This window comes from Monodon monoceros, unplaced genomic scaffold, assembly GCF_005190385.1.
Source record: "Monodon monoceros isolate NGI ecotype Baffin Bay Population unplaced genomic scaffold, NGI_Narwhal_1 Super_Scaffold_5, whole genome shotgun sequence".
Lineage (NCBI taxonomy): Eukaryota > Metazoa > Chordata > Mammalia > Artiodactyla > Monodontidae > Monodon > Monodon monoceros.
The window spans coordinates 8,117,504-8,140,108 of NW_021703782.1; the positions used below are offsets into that span (position 1 = coordinate 8,117,504).

Consider the following 22,605-nt stretch of genomic DNA (forward strand, 5'->3'; position numbering starts at 1 on the left):
GCCAGGCTTCTCATTTTACAGGTGAGGACACTGGGGTCCTGAGAGGTCGAGGGACTTGTGTAAGGAGGTGGAGAGACCGGGGCACAAAGATCAGAAGGGAAAGTGCGATGTGTAATACACAAGAAGCTACTACTGTTATTGGGCACTAAAACCAAGTTCCTCGGTGATGAGCCCCAGGTCATCCCGTCTCCCCGCGTGCCTGCCCAGCCTGCAGACCCGCCGCGTTCCTGCAGCCCCTGCCCAAGCCCGTTCCCGTCTCGGAGTTGTGGACCATCTGTTCCTTCCGCATGGCTGGGCCCCTGGCTCCACGCCTGCGCACACGCACCCACGCGCATTCCGCCGTCTCTATCCCTGGGCTTTGTTCGCGCCAGGCACTTACCACCCCGGGGATGATGTTACATAATTATTTGCTCCTTTGTTTATTGTCTGCCTCCACCTGGAACATGAGTTCAAGGGCTGGGGCCTGAGATGCCGTGTTTTCCAGGCTTCCCGAGTACCTGGTACAAGGGACTGCGCAGGGTAGCTGTCCCTGGGGAAGCTGGTGGACTCTGGTTGGGTAGCTCGTGGCGGTTTTGAAGACACCATCACAGGGAGACAGTAGAGCATGCTGCTTTGGTTCTGGGGCTGAATCCCAGCTCTTCCATCCTTGCTGTGTTACCTTGGGCGGTAACATACCATCTCTGGGTCAACCTCGGATTGCTCATGTATAGAATAGCACAATAATAGTACCTGCCTGATGGGGCAGCTAGCTATGAGGGTTGTGTAAGGTGGCCCACGAGAAACTTCTAGCAAACTGCCTGCCTCATAGAAAACGTCCAACAATTACTCATGGGCAACCTTGGGAGGGGAATGGTTTGGCCTGCGAGCGAAGGGTCTGTGGTGCCGTTCAGCTGTATCATATGCTCTTGCATCTCAAATTCTGTTCAGAATGTGCTGAGGCATGAATTAATGAATAATTAAGCATTCTGTGTCTGAGGCTAGGCTTTATAGTCTTGTTACATATTCTTAGACCGAGGCTTGTACGGACTTATCACTTTCTTCATTTGTACCTGTAGGAAATCAAAAGCGAAGCCACGAGAGGCCCTTATCCCCATTTTAGGGATGACGCGATTGGTGCTTAAGATGTTGATGTGATTCTGGCCATCTCAGGCCTGGTCAGTGGGGATGACAGAAAAGGCCTGGGCCCCTGGGCCCTGTTGTAGCCACCCTCTGCCCTGCCTGGGGCTGCTGGCCCAGGGTGGATGCTCTACTCTCACAGGCTCCTAGGAGGGGCGCTTGCTGCGTCCTGGCCTCGGGAGCCCCTGGGGGCTGGGGCATCTGAGACTGGGCTGAGAGGGTGCCCTGTGCCACACTGGCTTCAGGGGGCACCCTGTTAGCAGGGCCTAGAGGGTCTGGGGACTGAGAGCAAAGAGAAGCCCCCATACTACCCACTGGCCAGGCCGAGACCGCCTGCAGGAGGCAGCGGAGTCCCACCCTCCCCTGCTCAGAAGCCGTTCCTCTCTCTCAGCATTGGCCTCCTCTGGTCCCAGCCACACCCTCCCCATCCATCCTACCGTCTGTCCGTCCGTCCATCCATCCATCCATCCATCCATCCATGGGCTAGGGAGGATGGCAAGGTGAGAACAACCCAGCTCGTGACCTCAGAAGGCTCCCAATTTCAGCCCCATGGGTTATCTCTCATTAGAAAGATCCAGGAGAGGGCCATGGTGGAGGAACCGTAAGCTCAGCCTGTGCCCCCTGGGTCGAGGCAGGCGACACTGGGAAAGGGGCTTGTGGCTGTAGAATTGGTCCCTTTGGTATCTGAGGTTCTGCCCAGACTTCACTTCCTCCTGGAACCTTCCTCACTCGCCCACATTGGGTTAGGAGCTCCTCTTCTGTGCTCAGAGCCCCTCCTGCTTCAGGGTACAGTCCGTAGCCTCTGGCCCTTGACTCTGTGTCGTTGGATGAGTTATTTATGCCCATGTGTTTCAGTTTCTTCATCTGCAAAATGGGGGTAACAATAGATGCACCGTGTTCAGTAGCATCGTTCCACTTAGCATTAGGTGCCCTTGCCTGTCTCCCTGCTGGATGGGAGCTCCTTTGGGGCCCGATTGCACCTGGCTCTGTGTCCAGCACGTAGGAGGCCTCCTGAACTCCTGTCAGGTGACTGTTCCATGAACGACGTGCCCTCCCAGCCACAAGAGCAAGAGGTCAGAGCCGCAGGGAGGGGACTGGGCCCAGGGCTGGCCCCCCGCACTTACAGCCTGTGCCCTGTGCTGCTGTGGGCCACCGCCTTCTGCCCTGACTGCAGGAGAGACTCCAGACCACCCCTGGCTGGAACCTTAAGAAGGTGACGAGGAAAGGTCAGTGCAGGTGTGTCGGAGGGAGCGGCGAGTGTACACAAACAGAGAGAGAAACCAGAGAGTCATTGTATTGTTTATTATTCTTCTTAAGCCCCGTCTGTGGGCCTGAGAGGTAGTGCCACTGCCTGAAAGCAGGGGATCTGGTGGGACGGACCCAGAAAGGCACCCCCCCCCCCCCCCCGCAGCAGGTGATCTGAGCTCAAGGCCAGACGCTGCCTCCCAGTCCAGGTGGAAACGGCCGGCTCTCAGCCTGCCTGCATGTATGAGGTGTTGCCCTGGCTCTGTGGCCTCGTCCCAGGCACTGCAGCCGTCACCAAGATGGGCCCGGCCCCCTGCAGGCCGGGGAGCAGTTAGAGACAGTCTGCACGGCTGCCCCTTGGACGTGGAGATCCGGAAAGAAGTTAGAAACGATCGTTCAGCTCTTTACGGATGGGGAGGCCGGGGTCGGGTAAGGGGGACAAAGCCCCTTGCCAGGCTCTAAAGCCAGTCACCTGCAGAGGCAGCCCTGGCTGCCAGGCGTCCTCTCAGCCCAGTGCTCTTCCTACATCCCCTGTGTCCCCAGCAGCTCACTGGGACACTGTCACGGAGAGAGCAGCACGAGTGTGAGGCTCACACAGCGAACTCTGGCCTGGGTACCCTCTCTCGTGTCTGACTTTGGCGGCCTCCCGGGGAGGCTGGACTGCCCAGGGTGTTGGTAAGCGAGCTGGGCTTGGGCATCACCAGGAGATGGGCTCTAAGATGTGGAAACGTCACTGGCCTCACTCCTGGTGCAGTGCAAACTCGACTAAATGTCACCTTCTAGTCCTATTTCTAGCCTGCTTCCCTGAAAATTGTCAGGAAGCAGCACACATGATGTTGTCTGGCTTCCCAGAGTGGGGATGGGGACCTGAATACGGAAGTGGGCTTGGAGGGGCAGAGGCTGCTCTCCCGGGCAGCCCTGAGCCTCTCCCACGCAGGAGAGCAGCCTTCAGGGGGGTTTGGTGGGGGGGTGCCCAAGAGGAGATGGCCCAGGTCCTCCAGGGTGACCACTGATCTGGAAAGATCTCTGGGAAGCAGACCAGGCCCTACGAGGCCTGTGAGGTCAAGGTAGTGCCAGGGCCTGAGAGTTCATCTGGTCTTATCTGCTCATTTCACTGAGAAGGAAACACGGGGGAGGAACGTCCCCAAGGCCACAGAGCCAGGACATGGTGGCAGCAGGACACAGTAGAAGAGCCTTGAAGCCAGGGTCAAACCCATCAGTGAGTGGCCCCATGGCTTCCTCCTCGATCCATCCCTCACCCTCCAAGGGCAGCGTTCATAGCTGGAAGGCAGTTTCCAGAGCCTAAACCACTAACCATGCCCGACACTGGTGCAGAGATTGTATCTCCCGTGGGTCAGAGAGGCAGCATGATGCAGAGGAAGGACACGGGGACTCAGGCTGGGTCCCCCGTGCCTGGTGCAGTGCCTGGCGTGCAGGAGGGGTGTACATCTGGGAGGGGGCTGGATTGCAGCAGTGAAGCCCTCCTGAGAGTCTGAAAGGGACAAGTTCAGGGCACATGAAAGGACAAGACGGCCCACAAGGAGAATAAGCCCCAAGAGGTAGTATCAGGAAACCAGAACACCTCCTTGAACGTTTCAGATAAACTCGTTTGCCGCAGACCCAGTATGGGCTAGAAAAGGGGCGCTGGGACATGTTAGCCACACCCTGCACGAGAGGCTTATGACAAAGGCATAGGCGTGGGCTCCTGCCAAGTGCCCAGGGTTCCTCAGGGCCGCTGCCCTGGGGCAGGCTCACGTTTATATGTTGATCGTGTGATTCAGAGCTCCAACCGAGGTGCACGTGACTTTACTGCGGGCCACTGGATCCCCGTCAAGGTCATGAGGTACTTTGTCTTGTTTTTGTTTTCAATTTTTTAATTTTTTTAAATTAATTTTTATTGGAGTCTAGTTGCTTTACAATGTTGTGTTAGTTTCTACTGTACAGCAAGATGAATCAGCTATACGTATACATATGTATGTGTCTTCTTTGGATTTCCTTCCCGTTTAGGTCTCCACAGTGCATTAAGTAGAGTTCCCCGTGCCATACAGTATTTTCTCATTAGTTGTCTATTTTATACATAGCATCAATAGTGTGTATGTGTCAATCGCAATCTCCCAGTTCCTCCCACCTCCCTTCCCCCTTGGTATCCATACATTTGTTCTCTACATCTGTGTCTCTGTTTCTGCTTTGCAAATAAGATCATCTATACCATTTTGCTAGATTCCACACATATGCGTTAATATACGATTTTTGCCTTTTGGTTGTGAGGTACTTTGAACACACATTAGTGTGTCCTTTGTTTGGGTGGAGCCGACCTCCTCTCAAACCGCTCAGGCAGCTGGGTGCGGACCGGCTGCCTCGGATCGAGCAAATCCGTTGCACCAGGATGCAGCCACAGCAGCACGGGCTGGGCTGTTGTCAGAGTCTTCAGTGCTAATCTGGGGGAAGGTGAAACGGGCTTTCCCACGGTGGGCACTGCAGTGGTTCCAACTCCAAGCAGAAAAGCACAAGGGCGGCGCCAGTGATGGGCTTGCTGTCTTGGTTGGAAAGAGTCTGTGCCAGCTGGAGAGAGGAATGCAGTCACGTATTCATCCAGGACTGGGGACTCAGCTGGCCAGAGAGGGAGGCTTGAAGACAAGTTAGGGGTGGGGGGAAGAAAAGCAGGGAAGAGGGCCCCAGGTTCTGCTCTGGGCTGCTGCTCCCGGAGGATCCAGGCTGACCTGAGCCTTGAGAAGAGGGGGGCTTTCCTTACACCTGCCCTGGAAGGTTGGACTATAAACTTCCTAGAGCACAAGGATTTTACTAGCAGCCTGCCCAGTCGCTTCATGCATTCATGAGACAAACACCAAATGCCCACCGAGTGTCTGACAGTGTGCCATGCACCAGGTATGCAAAGATAAACCCAAACCTCAAAACTTTGGTCTTGGGCTTCCCTGGTGGCTCAGTGGTTAAGAATCCGCCTGCCAATGCAGGGGACACGGGTTCGAGCCCTGGTCCGGGAAGATCCCACATGCCGCGGAGCAACTAAGTCCGTGCACCACAACTACTGAGCCTGTGCTCTGGAGCCCGCGAGCCACAACTACTGAGCCCATGTGCCACAACTACTGAAGCCCGCGTGCCTAGAGCCCATGCTCGGCAACAAGAGAAGCTACTGCAATGAGAAGCCCGCGCACCGCAACGAAGAGTAGCCCCCGCTCAGCAACAGACCCAACACAGCCAAAAAAAAAAAAAGAAAAAACAAGCAAAAAACCCCCAAAACGCGTTGGTCTCTGTCCTTCTGGGAGTTTATAAGGGGGAACAAAAAGCATTTCTCCAACATGTAGGTTTGCAAAGGTGTTTTGATTTTTTAAATCAAGTTTCTTGCAGAGTCTCAGAGAAGAAGCAGTAGCCCAGGCCCCACTGTGCCGGTGGGAAAATGAGGCTGGTGGGGAAGTTTCCACCCACGTTCTGCTGTGCTGAGCCCTGGGGTGTTGAGGGATGCTTAGGCCACCTTGCCACCAAGACCCTACATCCAGGAAGACTACCAGTGGTACCCACTGCAGCCACCTCCCTTCCCTGAAGCTTTGTGGAGCTTTTCTCTGCTATCTCCCCTGGGCCCGGCAAAGCAATGCCATTTCACGCCTGCTTTCTCGGATGCGTGCCCCAAGCCGGCCACCACTGCTCAGCTGATGTCAGATGCTGGAGAGAAGGGCTAAAAATAGCTCCGATTTGATGTGCTGCTCTCGGGGGCTGAGCTGGCAGCTGGCCCCTCCATCTTTCCTACACGCTGAAGGCATCTCAGCTGGAGTTGGGGGGGGTGGGCAGGAGTGTGAGGTGGGGAATCAGAGGGGCTTCCGGGCCAGCCTGGCAGTGGAAGGTTGCAGAGTCCATTCTCAGACTCAGAAAGAGCCCATGGCCCACAGCCAGGGCTGCGTTGGTGCACTGTTCCTGCTGTGCCAGCTTGGGGGCCCCTTGAGCCACCCAGACCTGCATTTGGGTGGTTTGAGGGGGTCCTCGGCTAGGACTTGTGTATGAACACACACGTGTGTGCCCAAGCGGACATTGGGTACACCGCGCCACGCCTACGATAAATTGAGAGGACACTTGCAGCCCCTGTGCTCCGTGAGTTGTGAACCTCTGCCATCTGACAGCCCCGTAGCTTTGCTTCTCTCTGAAACTGTCCAGAGAGGGGCGAAGAACCTGCCTCGTTGTAACTTATCCTGTCAGGCTGGTTGGTAAGTTATCTCTTGTCTCCAACCCAAATCATTCCTGATTTAATTGTGCTCCTTGCCCCCATTTGGGTCGTCTGCCTCGGGGAACATGTATTTTATGTATTTGAAGGTAGTGTTGCAGGCATCTCTTTGGTCAAATGAGACTGTCAGAGTAGGGGATAAATTCACCTTAGCAGCCTCTGATTTGATGTTTACTATGGTGGGCTGGGGGCAGCGGCTGTACAGACGTCCCTCCTGGGGGGTTAAGGTCTAGCTGGAGAGGCATCTCTGTACGTAAGTGACTCCAGTACAGCGTGGGCTGCGAGGAGAGCTGTAATAGGAGAGGGGAGGGGCTTCTAGGGGTGGAAAACAGGCGTGTAGCACAGCCAAACAAATCGAGGCTGAAATTTGGCTTTCCAACTTGGCATGCCATTTAACCCCTCTGAGCCTCAGTTTTCTGATGTGTAAAATGGGGCTAATAATCTAACTCATAGAATTGTGGAAAGAAGTAAGTGAACTGAGGAGAGAGGGAATGAGAGAAAGATAAGGAACAGGAGAATATAGTGTTCTGGGTTAGAAGCACCCTCTCTGGAGTCCAGCGGCCTGGTATGAGTCCCGGTAGTGGCGTCCTCAGGTGCTTCAGTTTCTTCATCTGTACACGACTGTAAGGTTCTCATGTTAAATGACTTAATACATGTAGAGAGTTTACACTGTGTCTGGTATGTAGGGAGAACCCAGTAAATGGAAGCTATTACTATACTGAGGACCCAGTATAAGGGGAGGATGGGAGGGAAATACTTGGACCTAGGCGTGGGATAAGGCGCGTGGGGAGAGCTGGGCCTTGCCCAGGGGTGGCTGCTTGGGCGTGGAAACAACAGAAGCAAAGACACAGAGATGGGCACATGCTGGGAAGGTCTGGGATGGGAGGGCCATCAGGTGTGGCCAGGGGTGGGGGGCAGGTGTGGGGCGGGGGAAGGCAGGAGACTGGCCTGGCTGCACAGCCAATAGGGAGCCACCCAGGTTACTGAGTCCAGGTTAGCCTTGATTTCCTCATCTGTAATATGGGAATGGCGATAATAATAACCTGGCAGATGCTTGCAAGCTGAACCCTGATGCTGTCTGCGACAGCTCAGATGCTGGTGCCCCTGAGATCTGTGATGGTCTGGAAGAGCTTGAAGGACTTTTCTCTGTCCTGACCTGGGACCACAGGGAACAGCCGTGGGGGTTCCTACCTGGGCACAGAGTCTATGTCATGCAGGTGGGAGCACAGCCTTTTTGACATAGCAGCCTTGGAGCCCCCGTTAACGCCTGGTGACCCAGCTCAGCAGTCCTCAGCGGGTGACAAGCCCGACTGACAAGGTTCCTGCACAAGCCCCATGTAGCCCGGGACCCTGAAACCTCCCCCACCCCCCTTTTGGGCCACTTTCTTCTACAGCCACTGCATGGCCACCTGGCCCTAGACCCCTGGGATGTGGTCAGCAATGGAAAGGACACAAGGGGGGAGCTCCTCCACCCCTCAAAAGATGGACCAGATGAGAGTACAGATCACACAACATCACAGCAGCCCTCAGTGCCTTTGCTGCGACCACAAGTCAGGATTCCCGAATCAATCAGGCACAGGTGGAGGTGAAGCGGGACAAGTGTGAACAGGGCTGGGGGCTGCGCATGTTCAGATGTCAGTGAGCCCTTGGGTGCTTTGGTGGCAGCTGGCCCAGCTGTGTCCTTGGTGTCGGGGGCAGGATGTTGTCTGACTGGTAGCTGCAGTGCCCCGTCCTCTCTAGGGTGGGTTCCCTCTCTAGGGTGGGAAGTGATGCGCGTTTGGCTTTCCCTCTGTGCCTGCTGTGATGACAGTGAATGGTCAGGGCAGGCAGGGACCCACCCCCTCAGGGATCTGGGGTTGGATCATGTTGACACAGGGATGTGATCATGGGCTACAGGTGTCTCTACAGGTGGAGCCCTGGACGTGTGCAGTGTGTTCGTGTGCGTGGTGGTTGGTGCATGTGTGTCTGTGTGGTGTTTGTGTGGAGTGTTCTGGTACGTGGTGTGTGTGTGGCTGTGAGAGTGTGTTCCACGCCCACCCAGGATAAGGGTCAAATGCCCCTGGAGGTGTGGCTGCTTATATTTAAATACAACAAAAATATAGAGGTATTTTTAAAATTGAAGTATAGTTGACTTACAATATTATATTCGTTTCAGGTATATAGAAGGGTAATTCGATATCTTTATAGATTATACTCTGAACAGAGTAATTATAAAGTATTGGCAGTATTCCCTGTGCTGTGCGTTGCATCCTTGTGATGCAAGGGGCTCTTAATCCCCTTCACCTATCTTGCCCCTCCTGTCCCCTTAAGGGAGCTAATTTAAGTGGTAGGTATATTTTTAAATTTCAATTTCCAATTATTCATTAGTAGTCTACAGAAATATATTTAATTTTTATATGCTGACCTTGTATCATGAGACTTTGCTTAACTTGCCAATTAGTTCTAGGAGCTTTTTTTGTATATTTCTTGGGATTTTCTATCTAGACAATCATGTCATTTACAAATAGGGACAGTTTTATTTCGTTCCTTGCAGTTTGTATATACTTTCTTTTTCCTGATTTATTGTACTGACTGGGACTTCTAGTATGATGTTGAATAGGAGGGGTGAACTTAGACATTTTTGCCTTATTCCTGACCTTAGGAGGAAAGAATTCAGTCTTTTTATCATTAAGTGTGATATTAACTGTTAATTTTTTTTTCTTTTGGCCACGCTGCATGGCACGCGGGATCTTAGTTCCCTGACCAGGGATCAAACCCATGCCCCCTGCGGTGGAAGCGCGGAGTCCTAACCACTGGACCACGAGGGAATTCCCTAACCGTTAATTTTTATAGATATCTTTCATCTATGTCAGGTTAAGGAAGTTCTTTTCTATTTCTAGTTTGCTGAGAGTTTAAAAAAAGAATGGATGTTGAATTCTGTCAGATGCTTTCTTCCTGCATCAGTTAATGTGATATGTGGTTTTTCTTGTTAATATCATTGATTACATTTATTGATTTCTGAATATAGAATCAGCCTTACATTTCCAAGATAAACTCCAGTTGGCTATGGAATATCATTCTTTCTGTATATCGCTGGATTTGTTTTGCTAGTATTTTGTTGAAGATATTTGCACCTATGTTTATAAGGGATATTATCTGTAGTTTTATTTTCTTGTATGTGTCTGGCTTTGATAGGGTAATGCTGACCTCATAAAGTGAACAGAGAAGTGTTCTTTCCTCTTTTATTTTTTGGGGGGAAAAAAGTGTGTAGAATCGGGCTAGTTCTACTTTAAATGTTTGGTAGACTACTTTTTTTCTTAAAGCGAATTCTCTAAGCTTCAGGCCCCACAAAACCTAGACTCAGTCCTGTTCGGGGCTTTGAGGATGAGTTGCTGTCCACAATCGGAGATTTCACAATGCTGCTTCTGAGGGTGTCATAAGAAGCAGCAGGGGCCTATAGGTCCAGACAGGTGAAATTATTCAGCCTCCTGCTTTTGCAGAAATCACTCATTTCCCTTAGATTTAGGCAGAGCTATAGCTGACTCCCAATGGGGTAACACGATTTGGGCAAGACCTCTGATTCGCCTGAACCATGACTGACTGTGTGACTTTGGGGAAATCACTCATCCTCTCTGAGTCTCAGATGAACCAACGGGAAAAAGATGACAAATGTGTCTCCTTCGCAGAGCTGCTATAAAAGTGAAAATGTGCTCAAAAAACTATAGAGAGTTCTCCTGGAGGTATAAGGAGCTTTAAACAGTTCCATGGTTTACAAAGTAAGGGGAGGATATAGACTTGGAAGGAGAATAGAGTGGACCGAAGGAAAGACAGGAGGAGAGCCCCTTTGTGGGGGGGGGGGCATCTATTTGCTCAGCATGTCCTAGGGTCCTGCTCTGGGCCAGGCATTGTATAGATGAGGACACTGAGGCTCCATGAGGGTAGGAGATGTTCCCCAAGGCAACACAGCCAGTGACAGACCTGGAAGAGAGCCCAGGTGTTGGGGGCAAACAGTGATTTTCCACTGTAGTGAAGGGAGCAAGTTGGACCAAGTTTAAAAGAGAAGGGACAACTGGTCTATCTCTGAGGGGGCGTGTGGGTAGGAGGTGAAAAGCACTGGCCCCAAAGCAGACTGCTGGGCTTGAAGCCCTCCTCAACCCCTTACTTAGCTGGGTAAACTGAAGCACATTTCTTAACCTCAGTGCTTCAGTTTACCATATGTTGAAGTGAGGGTAATAGTGCATCTACCTCATACATTTGTTGGAAGGATTAAATGAGCTAATAAGTACAAAATGCTCAGAACAGTACCTGGTACATATATATGAGTGCCACATAAACACTGGGTATTATTTGTAAAGATGCTAGGCCATCCTTAAGGCTCTAAGAAGCCACAGAAGGATGGAGTTAACGAAAGGTAGGCAGAAGCTTAGAGATCCTCCCGTCCGCCCTCTGTTTTGGGTGAATCCAGCAGGCCTGGCCTCGGGGGTGACTTGCCCAAGGTGGTGCAGCTCTGCAGACCATAGGCCAGGCCCAGCTTTCCTGAGTCCTCACTCCATGAGGACACGCTGTACCCCTGCTTTTAGATCCGTGCGTTTCATGATTCTTAGGAGAGAATGGTGTGACAGGAGGCTACACAAAATCCAGGCGGAAGCAAATCAGGAGGAGGAGAGTTGCGTGTCTTCTCTACCGCACTACCATTCCCGAGGGAGGGGAGCTTTCTGGAACCTGCCAGGGAAGGGGAGAAGGTAAGGGAGCAGCAGCCCACCGTGTGTCGCCTGCAGATGCCGGGCTTTCCCATGGGGACTCGTCACACCTGGGCCTGCCCCCAGGCCTCGCCTGCTGCCCCCTGCACCCCAACGCTGCCGCCGCGTCGGAAGGTGCACGCCTTAGGGGGCCGCTGGCTGGGGATGAGATCAGTGCGCGGAGCAGCCTTCCTGCGTGGCTTAGGGTCTGGCGCCACCTTGTGGCCACGGACCAGCCCCTTCAGCACAGGGGCTGAAGGCTTAGCAGGAGGCCGCTGGCTGGGCGGGCGGAGAGATCACCTAGACCCACTGTGGACTTTACAAGGTCTACTGGGAACCCAAGGACTTAAGGATAGAAGAGAGGGGTGCAGGAGCCAGAGGAGGTGGAATAGGTCGAAGGCCCTTGATTGGGAATTTTGAACTGGACTCTGATTTAGCTCCTCCTCTACGGTGGGTGACTGTGTGAGCTGGTGTCCCTGCGAGGCATGATTTCCAGTTTGGGTCTTGGACTCGATCCCAGTGCACTCTGGGCTCCTAGCATCTGTTTGCTCATCGGTGGGGAGAGGCTCTGGCTTTGCCCACCCCCACCCTCATCTACTCCCATATTGGGGGATGTTCTCACAGAGGAAATGCAAGCTTGGTTTCTCTGGCAGGTGTTACGGTTGAACCAGCATTTCTGGGCTCGTTGTCTTCCACTGCACTGGCCAAGATGGGCAGAGGGGCTTGTGGCTCGGGGAACATGGGGATGGAGGGGCGGATCAAGTTGCGCCCTCTGCCCTGGTAGGGCAGACCTAGGTGAATCTGAGTGTCGCTGTTGCCTTGGCCTGGGACCTGGAAGCATAGGCTTGGCTCTGCTACTTAATCATTCCTCCACCTTGAGCCACCTTCTGAGTCTAGGAGAGGTAGAGGCTGTGGTCTGAGTGTACCCCTGAGAGAATATAGATTTGTGGTCTGGCCCCTGTGGGAGTCTGTGGCCCACAGTATTGTGCATTGCAGGTGCCACATCTGGGCAGAGCTGAGTTTTGGAGCACAGAGACCACAGCTGACCTGGGAGACCCATGGCACCAAGGCTCCGCCAGCCACAGGGCAGTTCTGGGTGCTGGTGTGGAGCCTCTGGACCCGAAGCCCTGCTTCATCACCTTCACCCGTACGCCCTCGTCCCCCACTGCTCTGCCTCCCGGGCCATCATCCAATCTGATTAATCTGACCCTCCCCTCTGCCCTAGATTCAGAGTCGGACTTCCCAGCGCCTCCCAACTACTTGTGACCACATGTCCTTAGGGCCGGCCTCCCACCCAGGCTCTTCCTACTGCCACCTCATCTAGTCGGTCTTCTCTTTCAGGCCCCAAATTCTGATGTAGCTTCCCTCTCCTTTGTCTCTTTCTCTTTCCATTCTCTCTTGCAGAGCTCTGTCTGTCTCTCTGTCTCTTCTCTCTGTGTGTCTGTCTCTGTCTCCCTCTCTGTCTCTCCATCTCTGTTTCTCTCTGTGTCTCTCTGTCCTTGTCTCCGACTTTGTCTGTCTCTTTCTTTCTCTCTGTTCCTCTGTCTTTCTGTTTCTGTCCCTATCTCTCTGTCTCTGTCTCTCTGTGTCTCTCTGTCTCTGTATCTCTCTGTCTATGTCTCTATGTGTGTCTCTCTCTCTGTGTGTCTCTCTGTCTCTGTCTCTCCATGTGTCTCTCTGTCTCTCTGTGTGTCTCTCTGTCTCTGTCTCTCTGTGTGCCTCTGTCTCTCTGTATGTCTGTCTGTCTCTGTCTCTCTGTGTGCCTCTCTGTCTGTGTCTCTCTGTCTCTGTGTGTCTCTGTCTCTCTCTGTGTGTCTCTGTCTCTGTCTCTCTGTCTCTGTCTCTCTGTGTGTCTGTCTCTGTCTCTGTGTGTCTGTCTCTGTGTCTCTCTGTCTCTGTCTCTGTGTCTCTCTGTCTCTGTCTCTCTGTGTGCCTCTCTGTCTCTGTGTGTCTCTGTCTCTCTGTCTCTGTCTCTCTGTGTGCCTCTCTGTCTCTGTGTCTCTCCATCTCTGTGTCTCTCTGTGTCTCTCTGTCTCTGTGTCTCCCTGTGTGTCTCTGTCTTTGTCTCTCTGTCTTTGTCTCTCTGTGTCTCTGTCTCTGTGTCTCTCTCTCTCTGTCTCTGTGTCTCTCTGTCTCTGTGTGTCTCTGCCTCTGTCTCTCTGTGTGCCTCTCTGTCTGTCTCTGTGTCTCTCTGTCTCTGTCTCTCTGTGTGTCTCTCTGTCTCTGTCTCTCTGTGTGCCTCTCTGTCTCTGTGTCTCTCTGTCCCTGTGTCTCTGTCTCTCTGTGTCTCTCTGTCTCTGTCTCTCAGTGACCCCATAGCTTTACGGGTCAGGTACAACAACCTCCCTGCCCCTTTCCTAGCCCCTCCCCTGGTCCTTTGATTTTGGGAACTTACAGATGGAGGCTCAGAGAGAGGCAATGACTCATGGGAAGTGGCGCAGCCAATAAATGACAGAACCTGGAACGGAACAGAATTCAGGGCCCTTTTTCACTTCAGAGCCTCAGTTTCCCCAGGTGTTAAATGATGACAACCAGACCTGCCCCACAGGGCACGGCGGGGCCTCCGGAAGATGCCCGGCCTGCAGTTCCTGGCGAGGCTGGCGCCCCCGGCCTCTCCATGCTGGCCCCGACACCGTCCCCGCTGCGGTGCCTCCCTCCCCTTAGTTTTCTGCAGGGTTGTTCTCCACTCACTCCAGGGAGTGTATGTGCAGAAAATAAGGTGTCCATCCCAGCCCCCCCGGGTGGGTCTTTTCAGAGATCCAGTCCCTTAAAGGCTCTTAGGAATCTAGAGAAGCAGCCATCAGGTGTTCATCAGGTGTCGGATGGGCTCACCGTCACCAGCACGTGTGGTTCAGGTCACACCGATGGTTCAGGTGGGCTGCTTTGTGTCCCGATGCCCACTCTGGGGGACCCAGATGCCCACTCTGGGGGCCCACTCGTTCCTCCAGTACACGCTTAGCGCACAGGAGGGAGGCCCACTGTTTTGGACCTGGAGAGGGGCATCAATTACAGTTTTAAATTATTTTACAAATGTATGTTTTTGCGTCTTTGCCTCTAAAGCATGGGCTTCTCTAACGTGGATGCAAGGTTCTTGGGCAACACCCACTTCTCCCATTGCTCCCAGGGGGCGGGGGGTATAGAGCCCCTCCCTGTGAGCCTCTCAGGAATCCGGTGTAACCGTGGACAAGAGCTGCCTTCGCTGTGTGTGACTGCTGCCCTGCAGGAGTCTGAGCACTGGGGGCAGGAGTCTTCCTTCTGCATCCACAGCCACTGGGGAGATGGCGTGAACACAAACAAGCCCGGGTGTCCGTGAGAGACAGAGAAGACACGACGGGGGCCGGGGGTGGGGCGGGGAGAGAGACCGGGTGGTGGGACAGGAGGGGCGGGCAGGACCCCATGAGCCGAGGGAGGGGCTCAGATTTTATTCTGAACGTGATGGGAAGCCACGGGAGTGTTGAAAGAAGGTGGTGACGTGATTGCATTTGTGATTTTCACAAAGCACCTTGGCTGCTGTGCAAAGAATCGGTCGTTCTGGGGCAAGAGTGGACCCTGGGAGACCAGTTAGGAGGCTTCTGCTTCGATCCAGGAGAGAGGGGTGGTGGCGGGGACCAGGCTGGTGGTGGTGATGGGGACAGAGAGAAGGAACTGTCCAGCAGCCCCAAGTAGGCCCCTGATGGTGCTTGAGGACAGTGGGGCCTCTGTAGGGGGGTCAACCATGCTCTCAACCTCTGTGATTCCGGCTCGGCCGTTTAAAAGACACAATGATATACATTCCCAGGGGGTGGCCAGGGACGCAAGTGTGGCTCTGTCCTGTTGTCTGTGGCCTCAGTTTATGGTGCGTATTCTTGATCCTAACTAGGCCCGCAAAGCTGTGCCTTCTGAACCCTGCTTTTGTCCTGGCGCTGCCGGCTCCTCTGGGCCTGGCCTGGCCCCAGAGACGGCTGGCTGGCTTGGATGCTACCTTCCATCCTCCCCTTGACTGTGGCTTGGAGACAAGCTTCCAAAGTTTAGTTGAAAGTGAGGCAGGCCTGGGGGCTTTCTCACGTGGACCTGGATACATGCCCAGCACGCGGATTATCTCCCTAATCTTCCCACCAGCCGTGTGATGCTGTGATTCTGCTGTGTGAAAGAAGAGTAACGAGGACACAGAGTTGGGTAATTAGTCCAAGGTCCCACAGTGAGCAGATGACAGAGCCGGGATTTGAACCCAGAGCCTGTGCCCTCTGCCTGCACCTGCTCCCTTTGCCCCTTGTCCCTCCCGGGTGGAGTGGGCTCAGTGGTTTGTGTGACTGAGCCTTGGGCTGTACCTGGATGGAGGCTCCATTGCAGGCCGTCCCTAGTGTAGAGGGATGGAGGCTCCATTGCAGGCCATCCCTAGTGTAGAGGGATGGAGGCTCCATTGCAGGCCATCCCTAGTGTAGAGGGATGGAGGCTCCATTGCAGGCCGTCCCTAGTGTAGAGGGATGGAGGCTCCATTGCAGGCTGTCCCTAGTGTAGAGCGGGGCACGCACGAGCTTTGGTGTCCAGTAGCCTGGGGCCGCCTCCTGGTTGCTCCGCCATCAGGTCTGGAGCCTGTGCAAGTGAGTCCCGCCTGTCTGTCCTACGTGGGAACTACACCTGCCTGTCGCCTGGGACCCAGGCAATACGCAGTAGCCAGCCAGCCAATGATACTTAGTAGGAGCTTCATAAATGTTAATTTCCTTCCCTCCTCCTCCAGAGAGGTGAAAACCCTGCAGGAAGGTTCCCCCGGGGACCCTGAACTTCGGCCAGCCCACCTGCTCCCTGAGCTCACCTGTGATGCTTCCCTGGCAGGCCTGTGAGATCACCTGGTCCCACTCTTCCATTTCTTATTTTACAGATGAGCAAAGTGAGGCCAGGGAGGGGACAACTTGCCTGGGACCCGTTCCCTGGCCTGCCCCCCCCCCCCCCCACCCCGAGGCCTCAGCACCCCGTCTGTGGTCCGGCAGAACCCCTGGAGCTGGTCCAAGCACCTGGAAAACCTCAGCGCCAAGGAGGGGATGCTAGTCTGTGGGGACGGCCTGACCCTCCCACAGCTCCCACGCCGACCCACGCTCTCTGTGTTCTGTCCCGTCTCTCGGCAGGTATATCCGCACCATGTACCTGGGGATTCAGAGCCAGCGGCAGAAGGAACACCAGCGACGCTTCTACTGGGCTATGATGTACGAATATGCAGACGTTAACATGCTGCGCCTCCTGGAGACCTTCCTGGAAAGCGCCCCCCAACTGGTGCTACAGCTCTGCATAATGATCCAGAAGAGCCGCGCCGAGACGCTGCCCTGTGAGTCCCCTCCCCCTCCCCGGGGCTGGGGGCGTCGCCCTGATCCCTGAGTCCTCACTGCCCCACACAGGATTTCTGCGCCCTTGCGTGCGAGCCTGCCCCGCCGTCATGTGAGCAGAGCAGAGCTGGGTCTCCGTGTCCCTGGAGCAGCAGGGCGGAGGGCCCTAGTCTCCCAGTCCGGGGGGAGAGGCCCCTTGTCTTGGCGCTGGCCTGAGCCACGGTGTTTGCACATATGCGGGATATGGGGAAGATGCCTTAGGACAGCACGTGCCCAAGAGGCTAAGTCACGTCAGGCGGCATTAGCAGTTTCAGACGTTTGTAAGCTGTGGTGCTCTTGCTTTAGACCCACGTATAAAATGTAGAAGCCCCACTTCTAAAACAGGCTCAAGTAGCTCTGTTCTAGGCAGATGGGGATGGGGGTCCAGAGCCCAGCATGCCCCGCCCACTGGCCGCACCTCCCCACTCCTGGCCACTGTGGCCCTAGATGGTCTCGGAGCGCCCAGGGCCCGGTCTGGACAGCGCTGGTCTCTACAGCAGCGGGAAGCCTCTGGGGGCCACCTGACTGAAAGGAGGACCTTTCCACATTGGCCTCCTCTGGTCAAGGTGGAGCCTCACCGCAGGTCGCCAATGTCAGGGCAGACCCCAGGTCAGACCAGCCTGCAAGTGTCATCGTCGTGTCAGAGCCTATTTCAGCAGGGCTGGAGCTCCAGCAGGGGAGAAGGTCTAGGGTGAGGAGGGGCTGGAGATCACAACACTTGGGGGACCCTGGGGACGTCTTGCCTGGGGAGGACTTGAGCTATGTGAATTTCAACATTTGAAGGGATGTCAGGGAAGGATGATGGTTCCAAAGGGTCTGGAGGGAGCTACAGGGAGACCGTTATCGATTCTACATGTGGGAGACATTTCAAACAGCAGGAGCCGTCCAGTGATGGAAAGACTGTCTCAGGAAGTAGAGAGTTTCCCGTCGTGAGGAATATTCAAGCAGAGCTGTTGCTGCAGGGACTCAGCCCAGAGGTTCCTGACTCGAGAGGGCTCGAGCATGTGTGATCTGGAGTAGCAAGGCAGCTGGGGCAGAGGGTCTGTTCTCCATGCCCACCTCTCCCTGGCTAGTGGGGCCTGCTGGCCTCCTGGGTCCTCACCTCTGGGCCCACAGCTCCCCAGCTGCTCCAGCGGGCCCTGGGTGCCACCGAGTTCATGAGCACCTGTAGGGGGGCTCTCCAGCGGGACACCCCCTTGCCCCACGTGGCCCCAAGCCCTGGCCTTTCATTGAACTGCTATGCCTTTTTGGTATAACGGGGGAGATGACAACCGTACCTAATTTTGGGGGGGGGTGCAATGATATACGGCACGTAGAACACTTTGTTATCCAGCTCTGCAGGCATCTAAGGGGGTGTGTTTCGCATTGCCAGGGAAGTGGTGTGGGCAGGCTCCTAGGGTGATCCCCCATCTTCCGCCCCGTGGGTCATGCTGCCCCAGCTGCCTTGCTGAGCCCACTCTTTCTATGATCACTGCTCAGGTTATAAATGCAGAAAGGCTGGATGTGAAGTCCCCAGAGAGGAAACTCGAGGGGCAGCCAATGTTGCTTCCTAGGGGTCCTCCTGACATGGGAGCCCAGGTGGCCCATGTCAGCAAAGGCTAAGGGGCCGCTGGGCGAGCCTTTGTCAGCAGGAGCCTGGGAGTGACAAGAGCCAGGCTACTTTGGCCTGGGGAAGCACTCCCTGGCTCTTCTGCCCACATGCCCGTCTTTTCATGCCAGCGGCTCAGAGGTTGGGGGAGCACTTCCCCACGTGTTTGGTGAGTGGAATAGTTATTTCTCGAAATAGACTTGCACAGTTAAATACATTTGGGGACTGCTGGGCCTGACAGAGGTCAGTGGCAATCTTTGCTGTTGGGTTGTGAGTCCCCAGGATGAGGGTCTGCAGGGCTGCCTGGGGTGATGGGAAGGAAGGAAACCGGCCGTCACTGTCATGGAGCATAGAGTGTAAGCTCTTGGCATGTTCCTTTTTCCTTTTTTAAAAAATTTCAACTCTTTATTTTATTTATTTATTTATTTGGGGGGCACATCGTGCGGCATGTGAGATCTTAGTTCCCCGACCAGGGATTGACCCCGTGCCCGCTGCAGTGGAAGCACGGAGTCTTAACCACTGGAGCCAGAGAAGTCCCATGTTCCTCTTTCTTAACTTCTAGAATGTCTGCTCATCACTGGACCCTTGTGTTATGGTGGTAGGTGCCTTCCCTCTCTTTTCCCATAAAAAGCTGCATGAAATGTATGCCCTCTAAGGAAAACCATTTTAAATAGTAGAAATTGGAGGAGAGGAGAGAAAGTCTGTGAACTTGGAAGGGACGTGTTGGCGACGTGGACTCTGTGAGTTCTTAGAGGACCGTGGCCTGGAAAGATGGGGTGACTCCGCCTGCTGCTGGACAGCTGTGTGACCTTCAGCAAGTGACCGAGCCTTTCTGTTCCTCAGTTTTCTCGTTTCTGAAATGGGGATAATATTGGTACCTACCACAGAGGGTTGTTCTGAGCATTTTTGACGTGATGAATGTCAAGGGCCTCGGGCCGCATCTGGTCATTTTGTGGTTGGTGATGGTCGAGCTTTTACTGCAGACACACTTTCTGAATTGGACCACGAGTTACTAGTGAGATCATGGCTAACTGGCCTTGTTTGGTGGGCTTTTGGTGACACCTGTCCACTCTATACCGTTAATGCTAGTAGATGGCTAGAAAGATCACTATTGCTGTAGTAGGTGAGTTTTCCATGGATCTTGTCAAATGCCAACCTCTTCCACTTTTGCTACTTTTGCCAGCTATCCACCTTTTATTCCTCTTTTATCACTGGGTTAGCAGTAGAGTATTTGGCCTGCAAGATGGATTTGTATCCAATTTACCCACAAAACCAGACTCAAGTCAAAAGATAACATTGGGTTAGCCAAAAAGTTCGTTTGGGTTTTTACGTAAGATTCCTTAAGGTGTTACGGAAAAACCCAAACGAACTTTTTGGCTAACCCAATAGTAACAGTAATAATAAATCATGGAAATCTTATGCTAGAGTCATTTGGGTACTTCAGTGGGGTCTTCCTTAAATCTGGTGTCTTGAAAGTTTAAATAAAGATATAAAAGGGGCATGTTATCTGATATGCCATTTACACTAGTAGTGAGTCTTTTGTCTGCTGAAAGCTTCACGAATCTTCTAGGCTGTGACAGAGTTTGGAAAACAGTCCTGAATAGTGAGAAAAGCCCGACAGAGCTGCGTATAAATTCCACCTCCACCATTTATTGACTTTACGACACGGGGCAAGTTAATTTCCTAACTGGGCTTCTTCATCTGTAAAGTGGGCATAATAACTGCTTTTGGGTGGTTGTGAAGGTCTAACGAGCAGCACATACCCCTCTACAGCACCTTGGCTGGCGTATTATGGGCACTTGATACAGTCTGCCATTCAACAAGATGCATTAAGTCAGGAGCCGTACTACGTGCTGAGGGTAACAGGGAACAGATGTGGTCCAGGCCCTCATGAATCTTCCATTCTCTCTTGGGAGACATAACAGAAACAGCTAGACAGCTAGCACGCTGTGGGAAGTGCTTTAAGCAAACAATCAGGGTGCCAAGACCACAGTACACGGGGTGGGGTGTGGAGAGAGCTTATTTGAGCAGGAATGTCAGAGAAAGCCTCTCCAGAGAGTTGACATTTCGGCTGAGCATAAACACTGAGGAGCCAGCTATGGGAGAAGCAGATACAGCCTTCCAGGCAGAGGGAACGGCATACGTAAAGGCCCTGAGATAGGAAACACCTGGCTTGTTCTAGAAAATGAAAGGACTCAGCATAGCTGGAGGTTGGCGGTCTGGGGAAGGAGAGTGATGTGCGGAGGATGGAGGGGAAGGCAGAGGCCTGACAGCTTGGGTTTATACCAAGTGCCGCGGGGAGGGTTATGTAGGAAGTCTTTTAAAGAAGATTCCCTTTCCTGCTGTGCAGGGAGGAATACAAGAGCTGAGCCAGGAACGCCGGTTAGAGGCAGCGGTGGAGGTCCAGGGGTGAAACGATGGGGTTGGAGTGTTTGGGGGATGGAAGCCAAGTGCACGGGTTGGAGGGCTGCTCTGGAGCGGAAATCAACAAGACTTAGCAGGCCTGGTGCAGGCAGTGATAGAAGGAGGGCTGGGGGTTTCTAACAGGGCATGTTGAGGTTGAGGACACTCTACGAGGATTGGGTCAAGAGTTCGTAGCTCTGTCACTTTTCCTGGCTTTTTGGGTTTTCTGACCCTCCCACGTGAACATTGGCAGGGCTGGGCGAGCGCCACTGGCGACACCCACACGGCACCTGAGCCTGCCTTTTGGGGTTGAGCTCACCGTGAGGAGTTATCCTCCTTACAGGGCTCTGATGACCACTCGCCCGTGGCCTCACGACCCCACTTGTCAGGCACCTGCTCTGCTGTAGGCAAGATGCTGTGTCAGGAATGGGTTTGCAAAGATACCTACCCTTCGGTAGGTGTTCTTAAACAACAAGCCCTTAAGCACTGGTTTTCTTTTAAACAAACGTTGAGCTCTGAGATCCAGATAGGCCTCTTGTCTTTCCATCCCTTTGGTGTTAACCTCCCTAATCGTTTCCTTCTTTCTTAACCTCACTTGTCAACTCCGCTTACATCAGAAGCCCACCAGTGGCGTGTACCTTAGCTTCACATTTGCTCCTTTCTCCAGCAAGAGAGCGCTGCAGAGAGGCAGGTGTTCGTCCAGTTTCTCTGCTCCCGTCTGTACCTTTTTCTTCAGCGGCCACCCCAGGAGCTCTTCCTCCTTTCCCGAGTGAGGACGAAAGTCATCCCAATCAGCTCCCTCTCCGGGCTTCCTCTCGGGATCAGGTTTCCATTCTGCTTGAGGGCTAGGCTTCCAGGTTCCGGTTCTCAGGAGAGCGAAGGCCAGGGTCTGCTTCTCAGCTGTGGGCTTGGTTAAACGGCCCTCCCTGCCTTCCCCTCCCCACAGTGAAAGACCTCCATGTCTCTCCCCTTCGGAGATTTCTTTTCTCTAATGTGAAAAATGCTGTCCTGTCTCTCCAGTCCCGCCCATATGGACATTAGCTGTTACCGTGCAAGTCTGGGACACAAAAGTTGGCTACTTGATCATTTAGGATTTTGGTTACACTTAGGTGAAGCTGCCACCCAGAAAGTGAGGGTGGTCTGGTTGTGTGGCCCATGACCACAGATCTGTGTTCTATACCAGACCTGAGAATTTCCTACTCAACTTTCCTCATTACCAAGAAGGAAGATTCGTTATTGAAACAACCATTTCACTGCATCAAACTCCATCAGATAATGAATCACCTTGAGCAGAGTTATGGGGGGTTTCCGTGCCCCCTGATCCCCTATTGTGTGAGCCACCGCCTGACTTAATCCTGGTGGAGTAGCCCCCTTCTCCCTGACTCTCCTGGCCCTCACCCCCGCCCCGTGCTGAGCTGGAGCCGCTAGCTCTGAGAGATGCTCTGGGGTTTCAGACCAGGTTGGTACCAAGATCTTCCAGCCTCGGATCTCAGCTCCAGGCTGCTCATGCCATTTCTCGGTCTTAGCCTCCAGGATAGATAAAGGAGAAGATGTGCACTTCCCTGTTCATGCCCTTCCCCTGGCTGTCTTGCATCTTCACCCTTAACTGCAGTGAAGAAGGACACGCCTTCCTTCTCCCCCCAGAACACAGACTCGGCCTCTCTCGTTTCCCCGGGGTACGAACTCTCCCCAGCTCTGTTTCTGTCTCCTTCTGAGAAGCTGCCCCTCCTTCTTGCCCATCAGATACCCGCTTGGCGTCTACACACAGGGTGCCCTGAACAGCCAACTCCAGCTCCCAGTTCTGCTTCAGCTCCCAGTGGCTTCTTGTCAAACAGAACATTAAAACCTCACACTTTTAAACAGAGTTTGCAAGGATATTAAACAGAGACATCACTTTTGGTGCATCAAAAAGAGAGGAGAGTTCTTTTTTTTAAACTGTGATAAGAACACATGTAAGATCTACCCTCT

At 53.6% G+C, this 22,605-nt stretch overlaps 1 protein-coding gene across 1 annotated transcript in view; it reads left to right on the forward strand.

Moving 5' to 3' along the window:
- The window catches only part of XKR6 (XK related 6), a 271,472-nt gene that overhangs the window by 230,720 nt on the left and 18,147 nt on the right, over window positions 1-22,605 (forward strand). Inside the window, exon 2 of the mRNA XM_029203889.1 lies at window positions 16,413-16,609. Within this exon, the coding sequence (XP_029059722.1) occupies window positions 16,413-16,609 (197 nt within the window). The remainder of the gene's footprint in view (window positions 1-16,412; window positions 16,610-22,605) is intronic.